The sequence below is a fragment of the Molossus molossus genome, unplaced genomic scaffold (assembly GCF_014108415.1).
Source record: "Molossus molossus isolate mMolMol1 unplaced genomic scaffold, mMolMol1.p scaffold_m16_p_4, whole genome shotgun sequence".
NCBI lineage: Eukaryota > Metazoa > Chordata > Mammalia > Chiroptera > Molossidae > Molossus > Molossus molossus.
This window is the reverse complement of record NW_023425377.1, coordinates 5,738,843-5,754,282: the sequence shown is the minus strand read 5'-3', so window position 1 is coordinate 5,754,282 and position 15,440 is coordinate 5,738,843. Positions and strand designations below refer to the sequence as shown.

The window sequence follows — 15,440 nt, the reverse complement described above, 5'->3', positions numbered from 1 at the left end:
TACTCTGTAAGATTCCAATCTTTAGAAAATTGGAACATATTCCTGGCTCAGCATATGGTTTATCTTGATGACCGTTTCATGTGCCCTTGAAAAGAATGTATATTTTGCAGCTGTTGAGTTTGTGTTCTATAAACATTGGACCAGGGAATTTCAAATCTTCTCTATCCTTACTGAGTTTTTTTTTTTTTTGGTGGTACGTGCCCCTAGCGGGAACTGAAGCTGGGAAACTCTGGTCCGCAGGCTGATGCTCAACCGCTGAGCTAAACTAGCCAGGGCTATCCTTACTGAGTTTTTTGGTCTACTTTCATTAATTACTGAGAGAGGATGTTAAAATCATCAACTATTGTGGTTTTTTTCTGCTACTCTTTTTTAATTATTTCCATTTTGTTTTGTATGTTTTGAAGCTCTGTTATCAGGAGCATACACATTTGTGATATTTCTTCTTGATGAAGTGATATTTTTATCGTTGTAAAATGTCCCTCTTTTATCCTTGACTTGATTTTTATTTTGTCTGATATTAATAATCATACCACCTTTTTTTTTTTTTTATCCTCACCTGAGGACATTTTTTTCCATTTTTTGTTCAGGTAGAATGGGAGGGAGAGAGAGGAAGAGAGAGAGAGAGAAACATCAACGTGAAAGGGACACATCAAGTGGCTGCCACCCGCACGGCCAACCAGGGCTGGGGACAGACTGCAACCGAGGTACGTGCCCTTAGCGGGAACTGAACCCAGGTCTCTCTGGACCGCAGGCTGACGCTCTAACCGCTGAGCCAAACCAGCCAGGGCCATACCACCTTTCTTAGTCTCATTATATCTATGTCTTTATATTTAGAATGTGCCTTTTGCTACAGCTCAGTTTTACTTTTTTATCCATTCTGACTATCTTTGCCTTTTAATTGGCAAATGGTTCTTCATATACAATTAATGTAATTATTGATATAACTAGGTTTGGGTTTACTATTTTGCTAATTGTTTGGCTTGTCTCATCTGTTTTTTGTTCCTTTGCTCTTCATTTTATGCCTTATTTTAGGTTAATCGAATATTTTTAGTATTCTATTTTAATTCCTCTAAGAGCTTTCTAGTTACACTTTTTTTATATATTTCTTTTTAATCTTTGCTCTAATAATTATAACGTGTATTCTTAATTTTTCAAATCTACTTTGAGTTAATATTGAGCTACTTTAGGTAAAATGTAACAACCTTAACAATAACATAATTCTATTTACTCACCATCTTTTGTGGTATTATCATATATTTTATATTTATTTATTAGTGGGAGGCAGGGAGAGAAAGAGAAACATCAGTGTGAGAAAAACACACAGATTGGTTGCCTCCTGAATGGCCCCAGCCAGGGTGGAGATCAAACCTGCAACCCAGGTACATGCTCCAGACCGGAATTGAACCTGTGACCCTTTGGTCCATGGGCTGATGCTCTAAACGCTAAGCCAAACCAGCCAGGGCTATTTTACATCTTTTTATGTTAACCCTTACTACAGTAAAATAGTTTTTACTTTATGAGTGTTCCTCATTTCATTTTGTAGATTTGAGTTTCTGTCTGGTTTCCCTTCAGCCTAAAGCACTTCCTTTAGTATTTGTTGTAGGACAGGTTTACTGACAAGTTCTCTCAGCTTTCATGTATCTGAAAATGCCTTTATTTCACTTTTATTTTCTAAGGATAATTTTTCTGATAGGTTGATAGGATTTTTTTTCTTTCTAACAATGTTAAGATGCTCTTCAGTTGTCTTCTGCCCTTGTTGCTTCTGCTGAGAACTCAGCTATAATTTGAATAATTGTTTCCCTTTATGCATACTTTTTCCTTTTTCCTCTGGATATTATCAAGATTTTCCTCTTTGGTTTTCAGCAATATGACTGTGATGTATGTAGGTGTGGTTCTCTTTGAATTTATTTTGATTGGGGTTTGCTGGGCTATTTTCCACCAAATTTGAGAAAATCACAGCCTATATTTATTCTATTTTTTTCTGTTATATTCTTTAAAAAAAAATACGTTTTTATTTATTTTTTTAGAGAAAGAGGAAGGGAGAGAGAGATAGAAACGTCAGTGTGAGAGAGAAACATTGATTGGCCGCCCCATGCATGCACCCTACTAGGGATTGAGCCTGCAACCTGGGTGTGTGCCCTTAAGTGGAATCGAACTGGGACCTCTCAGTTCATGGGACAATGCTCAATCCACTGAGCCATACGAGCCAGGTGATCTGCCGTACTTTTTATACTTCTGAGACTCCAGTTACACATATGGTAGACTTCTTTTTTCTTATTCAGATCTGACAGTTTCTGTTGATCTGTCTTCAGGCTCACTATTTCTTCTATCATCTCCAGTCTGTTGGTAAGCCCATCCAAAGATTTTTGTTTGTTTGTGTATTATACTTTTAGTTCTAAAATTACCATTGGGTTTTTTTTTTTTTTTGTAGTTTTAATTTATTTTCTGAGATTTCCAATCTCTAGTACCATCAAATAGTTGGTTTTCATATTTTGTTCAGTTTATTACTGTTTATAGGATGAGTTTGATACAAGCTATTCTGCTATTACCAGAACCTCACCTATTGACTCTTTTATTTTCAGGTATTATATTTTTTATTTCTATAGAAGTTCTTTTGCTTCTTTTACAGTTTTGCTACCCCTTCCTTTTTCCCTCCCTCCCTCCCGTCTTTCTCCCTGCACATATTTTAAGCTTATCTTATTTCTTAAGACATAGTTTATTTATAATCTGTATCCGATAATTCCAGTATCTGAATTCCTTACGTGTCTGCCGTTTGCTGCCTCTCACTCATGGTGCCTTCTTTCCTTGTGTGTTTAGTTGACTACCAGCTGTTTATTTTCCTTATAATTTTTTGAAAAGATTTTTTTTTAATCCTCACCCAAGGACATTTTCCCATGTTTTGTTTAGATAGAGTGGGAGGGAGAGAGAGAAAGAAAGATCGACGTGAAAGGGACACATTGACTGGTCACCACCCACACAACCCCGACCAGGGCTGGGGACAAACTGCAGCTAAGGTACGTGCCCTCAGCAGGAACCGAACCTGGGGCCTCTCTGGACCGCAGGCCGATGCTCCAACCGCTGAGCCAAACTGGCCAGGGCAAAAAGATTTTTTAATTGATTTTTAGAAAGAATGGAAAGGAGAGGGAGACAGAGAGAAATACTGATGTAAAAGCAAAACATCTCGAGCCCACAATCCAGACAGGAATTTAATCAGCAGCTTTTTGGTGCATGGGATGACGCCCAGCCAACTGAGTCACACTGGCCAGGGCTTCCCAATATTTTATATGTGTGAGTACTTCAAGGTCTGGTATAAAGGTAAGCTCTTCCCAGAAAAGATTTATATTGCTTCTGCTAGATGACTGAGGCCATTAAAAGTGTGGGCTTCAATTAAGCAAAATTCTAGATATGTGTGTGTTTTTCTAAAACCATATAGAATGAATTTGAGTTGCAAGCAGTTGTGAAGACCATTTCTCATTGTCAGTCTTTTTCTTCTTTCTTCTTGGTACTTGTATTTGAGACAGCATGTCTCTGGAGGGGGTTCTGTTTGATATCCTTACCTTGAGGTAAGACCCTTTGGGGACTTAGTTTTTTTGTGGAGGTGTGTGAAAATTTTATTAGCGTCTACCTTGAATGGACCCTGGGCTTTATCTACTGTTTCCCATGCTCTTTGAGGTCTCAGGTTCATCCGGTTTAGTATATAGTCTCAAGGTATGGAAGGCAATCTGTAGTCACTTCACCTTCCTCTCTGGGTACTTGCCTTCACTTAGATTTTTGATCTAAGAACTGCTTACATTTTTCTCATTTACATTTAAAATATTTGGATATCTTGGCTGTTTATAGTGGAAGGGAAATCTGGGTACCTGATCCTGCATATTATCTGCTAGATGAAAAAGTTTATTTTTCTTATTCTGACTCCATAATTTTTTCTTTTATAATTTGGCAGGTAAAAGTATTGTTACAGACTTTGAACTGGAAGGTCTGGTATAGAAAGTATAGAGGAAAGGTAGGAAAGGTATTTTAAGAGCTGGCAAGAATAGGGCATATCCCTGCCTTATGAAAGGGTCACGGTAGAGATAGAGTTGGCATAAGGTTAATGGGAAATCATTTTGTGCCTTCTCATCTAGAGCTTGGGGTCCTCTTCCATGCTCCCAAGGCCATGGCAGAATTCAGTTCCTTGTGGTCGTAGGACTGAGGTTCTATAACTTTGTTGGCTGTTGCTTGGGGGCCATTCTCAGCTCATGGAGGCCACCCACATTCCTCGCTGTGCGGCCCCTCCACCTTCAAAGCAAGCAATAGAGTCTCCTTCGTGTAAAATCCATCTCATCCTGTAGCAGTCTAAGTTTGATAAGGAGATAAAAACCACATGGTAGGTTAGACAGGGGAATGTTAACAGAATTACTATAAACTATGACAAACGAGTGTAAGATATAAGGAAACTCTATATGATACTCTGGGAATGAGGGAGACCCAAGGAAGGACAAACTTCACAAGGATTCAGACTTCATTGGAGAAGATGTGGTTCAGCCCACAAGACAGCAGTGAAGTTTGCTTGAGTTGGTCTGGAGTTGCTGGGCAAATAGTCCACGTTCTGAGTACTCACAGGAGAGCAGGTGGCTGGTGGCCTGGGTGTGTAGCGGAGTCCCTGTGCCAGTGTAGCAGGCCTTCAGACGTAGGCCATGCACTCAGGTTTTGGTGTTGAAATGGCTGCAGGAAGGTTATTTCTAGTCTGAGGCTATAAGAGCAAAGAGCAACCATGTTCTGGGCCCGAGTCTGCTCAGGCTTTGCCAAATGTCCTCCTATCCTCTCGGCCAACTCCCTGTTCCTGCCTGCAGTGTCCCTCCAGCTCCCTCTACCGAGACAGCTTACCACCGTGCTCATTTACGGAGAAAAAGAGGAATTCAGTTGTTTATCACAGAGCACATACTAAAGGTACGTTCTGAGCTAGTCGGCAATAAACTCATGAGTGATACACATGCTCCAAACACCGTTTGTCAGGGAGAGTCCTGTCCCTTTTAGGAGCTCACCCAATTAGGTCACAGGCACTCAGGATGATTGCCCTTCCTCAGGCCAGCTGTATGACATAAACTGATCACAGGCACGGCCGCCATCGTACTCACTGCCTTGGGTTTAGACCAGGTATGTGTGCCAGGGGTTGGGAATCCTGGGGCATATCCTAGAATTCTGCCTACCACAGAGGGGTGGGGGCAGGAGAAGAGGTGAAGATGAGGATGACTCAGTGCTACATGAGAAAGTCCTCTGTAAAGTACACAGGTTGTATTTCATTCCGTGCCTGCATACATTTTAGCTGTCTCACAAGAAAGAGAAGGAATACAAGTATTTATTAAACATCTATTTGTCAACGACTTCGCAGAGCACTTTCATATATTTTCCCTGTATTTCTTAACATCTTGAGGCAGGAATTATTATCTTTGTTTTATAACGGAAAACAGAGGCTTGGGATTGTAAGGCCATTTGCCTGGGACAGTCAGCTAATATTTACTACAGCTGGATTAAAATCCAACTCTGCCTAGTACTGAATCCCGCATTTTCTAATAGCATCCAATAATGTGCTGCCCTTGACAGAATTTGTGTCATTGGATTGGGAGGAGGACAGAGGACAGAGATCATCTTGGGGGAGATAGGGCAAGTCGCTCTTCTTCGCTGTCTCTTAAGGAACCTGCTGATAGAGGTCACTTATGTCATGGCCATTGCTGGAGGGACAGTGGATCAGAAGGGAAGTCCTTGCCAGTCCGCTCCATCAGGGGAGCTGGGCATTTATCTGCTTGATCTGTGCTTCACCAGGAAGTAATGATACCTCTCTGTTTTCTGTTCTCATATCTGAATGTGAAACAAAAGAACAAAGCAAGACATGAGAGGACTGGGTATAGAGCCTTTTCTGTGGAGGAGGGCGTACTTTCTGGTTGGAGGATTCTGAAAATGAAGAGCTGAGCTCATGACAAGTGGCCAGGGGATGTGTATAGAATGAAACCTCCCGTGCGTCTCTCTCCCAAAAGCACAGTCTCCTGCTGTCCTGGTTTGCCTCTCACAAGCTCGGGAGCCCCTTAGGGCTTGGTCCCTCTTCTCATTTCTCTCTGCATCCCCTGAGCCTGACGTGGAGCATGGAGTTGGTAATTAAGAGAAAAGTCAGGAAACTTGTCTCTGCCTGGTACAGTGGGTCCCCATCCAGCCCTATCACTGATTCACTCGGAGGATTTTGCTCCCTAGGGTTTAGTTTCCTCAAAGTCTAGAATGAGAAACATGGACTCAACTTCTGGGCCATTCCAGCTCTGCAGACAGATGTCACCGCACCATGGCTGGACTTCAGGATATGGGGACATGCGGAACGGTTTGGGCAGATTTGAAGGGTACATTTCATTTTCTCTCCTTGGACACGTGAAGTAATAGATTCATTGGAATATGACCTCTTCCTCCACCCACTTCCATCAATTCAGACTGGATTTTCCCCCCTCCCAGTTCTCCACTGTGTTTCTTTGCTTTAAAGGAAAATTTCAAGCCATGCAGGACTTGGAAGGGCAGAGCTCAGCTGGTCAGAGGGGGACAGTTCCTCCATGAAATTTCAGATGAACCAGCCTGGGCTGTCTCCCAAGGAACTTTCCCGAACTGTGGTTTGTTGGGGTTTTTAAATGAGGTGTTTTGCTTGAATAGAAACATTAAAAGTAGTATGTAAAATTAAATTCACAAAAGTTTCTCAACACTAATCTGCGCAAGCAAAGAAGACTTTGTTCTTGCTTCTAGATATTTTTCTTTTTTTAAAAATTTTTTAATTTATTTATTTATTTATTTATTTATTTTTTTTTATCCTCACTCGAGGACATTTTTCCATTTTTTGTTCAGATAGAGCGGGAGGGAGAGAGAGAGAGGAAGAGAGAGAGAGAGAAACATCGATGTGAAGGGACACATCGAGTGGCTGCCACCCACACGACCAACTAGGGCTGGGGACAAACTGCAACCGAGGTACATGCCCTTAGCGGGAACCGAACCCGGGTCTCTCTGTACCGCAGGCTGACGCTCCAACCGCTGAGCCAAACCGGCCAGGGCAAAAATTTTTTAATTTATTAATTTGTTTTTGTTACAGATGTTTCTCATTTTTCCCCCATTGACACCCTCCTTCCCTTTGTCCCCCACCCCATCTCCAGCTTTGTTGTCTGTGTTCATTGGTCATGCATACGTGCATGTAAGTTCTGTGGTTTATCTCTTTCCCCACAAACCCCTCCTCCTCTGAGGCTTGTCAGTCTGTACACCACCTCTATGTCTCTAGGTTAATTTTGTTCAGCCGATTGTTTAGTTCATTATATTCCACAAATAAGTGAGATCATGTGATATTTGTCTTTCTCTGCTTGGCTTGTTCTGCTTAGCATAATACTCTCCAGGTTCTTCCATGTCATCTCAAAGGATAAGAGATCTTTCTTACAGCTGCATAGTACTCCACTGTGTACATGGACCACTAGATATTTTTTTTTACTTCATGTACCAAAAGCTTGTCCTGGATTTAATCAGTAATCAGCAGATTGGTTTTTTTTTTTTTTTTTTGGTTAATCCTCACCTGAGGATATTTTTCCATTGATTTTTTTTTAGAGAGAGAGAGAGTGGAAGAGAGGGAGAAAGAGAAACATCAATGTGAGAGAGACACATTGATTGGTTGCCTTCCACACAGTCCTGACTGGGGCCAGGGATCAAACCTGCAACCCAGATGCTTGCCCTTGATTGGGAATCGAACCCATGATCCTCGGTCCTTGAGCCAACACTCTTTAACTGCTGAGCCAAACCAGCCTGGGCAGCAGATTGGTTCTTTATTCCCTTAACCCCCAGATCAATTTAGGTTTTGCTAAATTGATGCTTTATGAAATGTTGGCAGTACTTCAGAAAGTAACTTTTGTAGTGGGAACATTCGTCTGACTGGGTTTCTGTTCAGGAGCTGCTGCCACCTAATTAGTATTGTGACCACAGGCAAATTGTTTAACCTCTCTCTGCCTCAGTTTGCTTAGCTGTATTATGGGAGAATTAAAAGAATTGTTACATGTGAAGCAGTGTTAGTCTTTTTTAAAGCTCGCTGGGTCATGACAGTGTGCGGCCAGGACTGAGAACCTGTACAGCATCATAGGAAGTGGGGGGAGCTGGTGTTTCATTCAGTGCTATACGTTTTGGTGAAGAAAGGAGACAGAATGTAGTTTAGGTCCTAACATACCTTTTATTCCGATGGCCAGGCATTAGCCAGTTATTTCAGAAAGGACGGACGGCTGTTTTTGCAGTCAGTTCCTCTTGCCTGCTGGGATCGGGGAAGTCCTAGGTCCGCATGGAATTTTCCATGACTGAGCTCTGCACCGTGAGGTTCGCTGCAGCCAGAGCTTTCCGGTGTGTCTGCCTGCCTGCCCTCCCCTTTCCTTCAGCACAGGGTCAGGTGGGTGCTACACCCCAGCTACACGTCTTGCTATTTTGTTTGTGTTTAGTACTCTAGTTCTCAGGACAGATCAGAGAATCTCATCTGAATTAGCTTTTTGTTTATAAAGTGAGTCAGCGCGAGGTATCTCTTTTTGCCTGATCTGCTCAGGTGTCATGTTACCTGTTACAAAACTACCTTTGGGGGGGCGGGTGCACTGTTTCTGTCGGTGCAGGCTTCTGGTGCAGTGCTGGTTATTGGTGATCAGAATTGGCTTTTTGATCTCTTGATTGGAAGAGTTCTAAAAATGACAGCAAATGAAATAATAGAGATCCAGCCAGATAATAGCCTGGTTGGGTTTGGCTAATTTCCTTCTTACAGGGGAATTCAAGGTCCTAAAATTGTTTTGGTTCTAGCTCAGTGGTTCTCAAACTTCATTGGGTATATGAATTACTGTATCAGGTGTAAAACCATTAGCAGAATAAGAAAATGTTAAAGACAGTGTGTGCTCTTTCTCATGTCCAGCCCTGAGGTTCTGTGTAACACCCTTGTACTTCCTGCATAATTCGTCCATGATACAGAGGAATACCTTGTCACTTAGAGACTGAAGTGAGCAGGCTTGTTAATACCCATGTGGCTCAGCTTTCCTGGGGCTCATATTTTAGTGGTGATGGTGGTTAGAGAAGGGGCACTCAAGCGTTGGAGCCTAGTTGGGAGATGGTGGGCTGAAATTTAACCTGGCTGTACCGTACAAATTGGTGTGTCCTGTGGGTTGTGGGTCTTAGCATTTGGAAAATGGATAAAGTAACACCCGTTTTTCCTGAGCTAGAGATTAGTAAAAACACTCAGCGGTAAAGATATATGAATTCAGGAAATCTTAGATACTGAGAATTCAGAAAATACAGAGAGAGCTGTACTGTGATGAAGCCTCGCTGCTTTGTCATATGTGTCGAAAGGAAGGCAAGGTGTGTCCCGTGAAACGTTTCATCAGCTATCAGTCGGCTCCCTTTAGCACAGTATTAACATTTATTGAAGGTGGATCTGAACAGAGAAGACCTACGTTTCACTAAAGCTCTTTTCCGTCCTAATTGAGGATGGTTCTGTCCCACATGATTTCACCACTTTTCGTTGTCCTTCCTCCCCCACTATTCTTTCAGTTGGCTGATTGCAATTCTGGCCCAGCTCAACCCTCTCTTTGGACCACAGCTGAAAAATGAAACCATCTGGTATCTCAAGTATCACTGGCCTTGAGGAAGAAGACCCGCTGCCCAGTGCTCGGCCATGGAGGTGACTATACCCTTGACCTTTCACATCAGTGTTGTCAGTCACTCGGCTAGAGTTCGCCTTGATTTTTTCTCAGACCCGTATGGCCATTCTAACGCTGGGCGAGGGCCGGCTGCCGGAAGCACACACGATCTGAAGAGCAGAGATGAATCTGGAGCTTAGGTTGTTTGCTTCACCAAAGGGTTTGTCCATAAGGTTCTTTTAAAGCCCATTAGTACCCTGCCATTTAATTCGTTTGCAGGCTGTCTTTTAAACACAGCTCAGGAAAGCGACCATTGGTAGTTGGTATTGCAAGACTCAGCAGCTTCAAGTAGTGGCCGGCAGACTGGAAGTGAAGAGCATTTCTGACTGCTCTGGATGGAGAGAGACAAGTGTTTTTTGAAAATTGGTCTTCAAATTGCAGCTTTTATTTGGTTCTGAGGATCAGAGAGGTCAGGAGTGGTGGAGCGGAAAGATTTGGTCACCGGCTGACAGATGGAAAACCTGTCGTTCAGTTTGTTCCTCTGTCTCCATCATTTTGATAAAAGGAAGTTAGCGCTGAATGCCTGGCTGGATTCTGGTGCAGCTTTGGGGCAAGGGCACCTCTTTGGTGAACCTCCCGTTGCCTGACAGGAGGCGCACTGTGTCTGGCTCCCCGCTTTAGGGATGTGAAGGTGATCAGTGGGTTCGGGGAAGGACAGCCTGGTCCTCCAGTTGTGAAGTTGTCTGTCAGCCTTTCAGCCAGTGATTTTATCCACCAATGATTGTAGCCTGAATTAAGTGTTTTTGTAGAAATTGCAAAATGGTGATTTTCTGGTTCTATCATGATTTCTAAATTTCATTAGAAATCATGAAGATGAACTTGCCCTCATCAACTAGAGTTATTGATTAACCTTGAAATATAGATCATACAGGAAAAGCAGAATACGTATTTAATTTTTTTAATTTTCAAAGTAAGTTGTTGGTGCTTAAATTCCTTCTAGTGTATCCAGTGAGGTTTTCATTTTTCTTTCTTTTTAATTGTAATCAGTTACACTTACTATCTTTTTTATATTCAGTTGCTCTTTCTTTGGCCTATGGGAGCCTGTGTAGATGGGCTTTTATTTCCTTTTCATGTTCGTCTATGTCCTTTTCATCTTACTTTCTGGCAAAATGAAGATGTCCCAGACCCCTCTTGTATGTGTCCTGGCCCAGGCTTGGAATCCCCTGGTCCTCCAGTGGCTTTCTGAGTTTCCCACGGACGGGGTCCTGCTTCACTCGTCACTCCTCACGTCCAGCTGGCCCTGGTTCCTTCCGTGGCAGTGGTGTTTAAACACCAAGGTCTGATGCTCGGTGCAGCCTTTCATCTTGGGTGTGGTTGCCTCCAAGTCTTTACAGTGGACAGAGCCGGGAGTGTGTACTTTCAAGAAGGAAAAGGGTCATGAGTTCATGTTAGTATTTTAATTCAAACTTAACTTTACAGGTTTATGACTTCTTTGTTTTTATACTTGATATCATTCACATATGCTGAAGAGAGTAACTTAATTATTTACTTTTGTTTTCTCACAGTACATATAAAATAGTTTCAAAATAACACCAATATAACTACCAACTGTAACTTTATTGAGTGCAGTTTAGGATATCTTTCCTGCTTTATTTGTCCTTAAGGACAAATAAAGAACAGAATGCTTTTTTCTGAGGTAACTTGAAATAATTACTTTTTTCTGGTGGTTATCAATTTGATATGTAGTTAAAGTTTTATTTTGTGTTCGATTCATAGTAGTTTTTTTATTTGCTATTTTTGAATATGTAAAACATATTCCCAAAGTCAAAATTAGCAAGATATATTCAGAGAAATCTGTCCTTTCAGTGTTTCGTTTTGCCTAGGAGAAGCAAATGTGTACATTTGTGTGTGTGTGTGTGTGTGTGTGTGTGTTCATCCTCCCTGCACACACAGCTGTCACACTGTGTGTGTGTGTGTGTGTGTGTGTGTGTGTGTTCATCCTCCCTGCACACACAGCTGTCACAGAAAAGCTGTATTATGTACACTATTCTATAGCTTGCTTTTTTATTAAACACTGTAGCCTAGAGATTGCTCCTATCAGTGTATAGAGATCTTCTCAATTTTTTTAAACCATTGATGTCCTGGATTTTCTCAGTCTTTTGCTATTATAAATAAAGCCACAGTGCCATCCTCTGCATATGACATTGTATATTTTCGCTAGTGATCTTTGGGTTAGATGCCCTGAAAATGAAATCTCTCGGTTAAAGGTAAAAATCCTTTCTCTAGATATTTCCACATCCCCTTGGTTTTGCTGCTCCGTGCCCACCAACAGCAGAGCAGAATGCCTGACCCTCACAGCTGGAGCCGGCCAGTCTGATAGGGAAGCACTCAACTGTTTCCCTCTTTGCCCAGAGGCATTTTGATTTCTTTCTTACTAGATTTTATACAAAATCTGATTCATAAGATGTTTTTGCCTGCCTTTTTTCACAAGGTTTTCTAGCCTTCTTTTAACTATGGTGAGTGTAAGCTAAGGGTATCAGTTGGGCGTTGAAGCTGAGAACTTCAGCACTGCCTTCCTCTTACCTTCTCCTTCCCGTGTGATGAGCGAGGGGCCCTCCGGCCCTGAATGCTCGGCTGTGTGGATCTGAAGGTTCCCTCTGCCCATTCTTTTCAGTGTCGTGTGTGTTACCCGACTGATGAATTCCTAACGTCTGCACTCTGGTCCATAGCACCAACTGGGGCCGCTGCTTGAAACCTTTATATTAAAGGTTGTGAAATCCTTTTAAACCCACAGATATGTTTTTATTGATTTTTAAAGCGAGGAAGGGAGAGGCGGGGAGAGAGAGAAACATCAATGTGAGGAGAAACATTGATTGGCTGCCGCCCACACGCACCCTGACCAGGGATCGAACCTGAAGCCTGGGTACGTGCCCTGACCGAGAAGCGAACCTGCAGTCTTCTGGTGTGCAGGACGACGCGCCACCCATCGGAGCCACCTGGCCAGGGCTAAGGTTGTTCCCTTAACAGCAAAATGCCAGGAAGTAGGAGGCACCGCCAGGCGAACCCTAATTACGAACACCGTGTCACGTTTATCCTGCGTTTGAGGTCGTGATGCCGGCAGTCCCAGGACTCTAGGCCTTTGGAGTTACCCCATCGAGAGATCTAGTGTGTGTGCAGCATTGAGCAAGCAGAACTCTTTAGACAGGACTTCACTTTTCTTGGTGGTGTGAACTCAAAAGATTGAGCTAAATTCCCTTTTGAAGTTTGAACTTTTACACAACAGTGAGATGATGAAAGAGTGCAGAACCCAGATTTAGGCCCGTCTTCATCTGGTGAGGAAAAGTGTTTGATTTTTTTTTTTTTTTATTCTCGAGGACATTCTTCCATTTTTTTGTTCAGATAGAGTGGGAGGAAGAGAGAGAGAGAGAAACATCGACGTGAAAGGGACACATCGAGTGGCCACCACCCACACGAAACAACCAGGGCCGGGGGCAAACCGCAACCGAAGTACGTGCCCTTAGCGGGAACCGAACCCGGGTCCCTCTGGACCACAGACCGACGCTCTAACCGCTGGGGCAAACTGGCCAGGGCTAGTGTTTGATCTTGTACGTGATTTGTTTAAGGGCCCAGGTTTGGAAAGTAGCAGATGTAAGCTAGGCGTGGTCTTCAGCAAGAGGAAAAAGCAGTCATGAAAGCTTTAGAAGAATTTTATCCAGATGAAATCGACTTGATCTAAAACAACACAGTTAAACACCGAGTTCACCTTTTGCTACTTGAATCACTTTCCCTGCCGTGAGTTTCTTCCCTGTTCCGATGAGAGTTTGTGTGTGAGCACGTTCTGTTCATTGGCTGGAAGTCTTGCTCAGAGCTCGTCAGAACAGTGCTCACTCCACCTCTGCCCCTGCCAGCCTTGTCCCCCTTGCTCTGGAACTGTCACATCAAGGCTTCTGTTTTTGCTGATGTCCCTTTTTCCTACAGCCTCGGGGGGGTTACGCTAGTATGTAGTATCCTTGGAGTGGATTTGACTTTGGACCCAGTGTATTGGAAGTTAGTTCGTTTGTCACATCATTGTAATGTTAGATGAACTTACGTGGTGTGCCACAGCCCTAAAGGGCAGAAATTCTATTTTATTACAAAGTTTGGACAGGAGAGGGAGAGAGGGTATTGGTAATTAGGCCTCTGCCCTGGGGGTGCTGTTTTTCTATGCATTCCAGAAATATTTGAGGGCACATGAGGTACATATACTAAGTGGGGAAGGCTCTAAAGGGGTTTGTGATCTGTTCAGGGTGAAATGAAGTCATGCTTGTGACAAGTGAAACAGGGCGAAGGGTCTGCAGTTGAAAAGCATATCTGTTATCTGAGCTCTGACTTCATATGCTGCTGCCTCTTCAGACTCAGCCATGTCTCCCCTTCAGTTCCTGATGTCATAGTTTTCCCTGTCACCTAGGGTCAGAACTTCTCATCCTCGAATCCAGTTGATCTTGTTAATGTCTCTGTCTGTCCCTCCTTCAGATACCCTAATTTCTGACCGCAGCCACTGCAGCTCTGGTTCCTACAGTGGCTCCTCACTGTGTCTCCCTGTCTCTGCAGTCACTGTATCCACAAACACCACCCTGTTTACCTTCCTGGTGGAGCACTTCCTGAAGCAGACGCTGCGGGTCCTGGAGCCCTCGCTCCTTCCCCATGGGCTGCAGCAGGGGTTTTTAACCTGAGCTCCCTGAGTCCAGCCGGCACAGGTCCCTTGACAGGCTGCGTAACATGTCCAGCTCTGGGTCGGGGTCACCAAAGGTTCCATGAGCCACAAAAGATAAGAACTAAGCTGCAGGTTAGGTCCAGCTCTCCAACCTGGCGGTCAAGGCCTCCCCGTCTGCCCTCAGACCACCTTCGCAGCCTTCTGCCTTCCTGCTGACCGCTGGTTCCAGACCAGTGTCCTCATCTCCCCACCAGCTCACTGACCCTTCCTGCTGACCGCTGGTTCCAGACCAGTGTCCTCCTCTCCCCACCAGCTCACTGACCCTTCCTGCTGACCGCTGGTTCCAGACCAGTGTCCTCATCTCCCCACCAGCTCACTGACCCTTCCTGCTGACCGCTGGTTCCAGACCAGTGTCCTCATCTCCCCACCAGCTCCACTGACCCTTCCTGCTGACCGCTGGTTCCAGACCAGTGTCCTCCTCTCCCCACCAGCTCACTGACCCTTCCCGCTGACCGCTGGTTCCAGACCAGTGTCCTCATCTCCCCACCAGCTCCACTGACCCTTCCTGCTGACCGCTGGTTCCAGACCAGTGTCCTCCTCTCCCCACCAGCTCACTGACCCTTCCCGCTGACCGCTGGTTCCAGACCAGTGTCCTCATCTCCCCACCGGCTCCACTGACCCTTCCTGCTGACCGCTGGTTCCAGACCAGTGTCCTCATCTCCCCACCAGCTCACTGACCCTTCCCGCTGACCGCTGGTTCCAGACCAGTGTCCTCATCTCCCCACCAGCTCACTGACCCTTCCTGCTGACTGCTGGTTCCAGACCAGTGTCCTCATCTCCCCACCAGCTCCACTGCCCCTTCCTGCTGACCGCTGGTTCCAGACTGGTGTCCTCATCTCCCCACCAGCTCACTGACCCTTCCTGCTGACCGCTGGTTCCAGACCAGTGTCCTCATCTCCCCACCAGCTCACTGACCCTTCCTGCTGACCGCTGGTTCCAGACCGGTGTCCTCATCTCCCCACCAGCTCACTGACCCTTCCTGCTGACCGCTGGTTCCAGACCAGTGTCCTCATCTCCCAACCGGCTCCACTGACCCTTCCCGC

The 15,440-nt window shown here is 44.4% G+C and overlaps 1 protein-coding gene across 2 annotated transcripts in view; it reads left to right on the top strand.

Annotated features, from left to right (window-relative positions):
• The window catches only part of ATP6V0E1 (ATPase H+ transporting V0 subunit e1), a 28,858-nt gene that overhangs the window by 10,291 nt on the left and 3,127 nt on the right, over positions 1 to 15,440 (top strand). Inside the window, exon 3 of one of the 2 annotated variants that reach the window (XM_036240904.1) lies at positions 9,556 to 9,685. The exons of the other annotated variant lie outside the window; for it this stretch is intronic. Coding sequence (XP_036096797.1) covers positions 9,556 to 9,649 — 94 coding nt within the window. The 3' untranslated portion in view covers positions 9,650 to 9,685. The remainder of the gene's footprint in view (positions 1 to 9,555; positions 9,686 to 15,440) is intronic. 2 annotated transcript variants of the gene reach the window in all.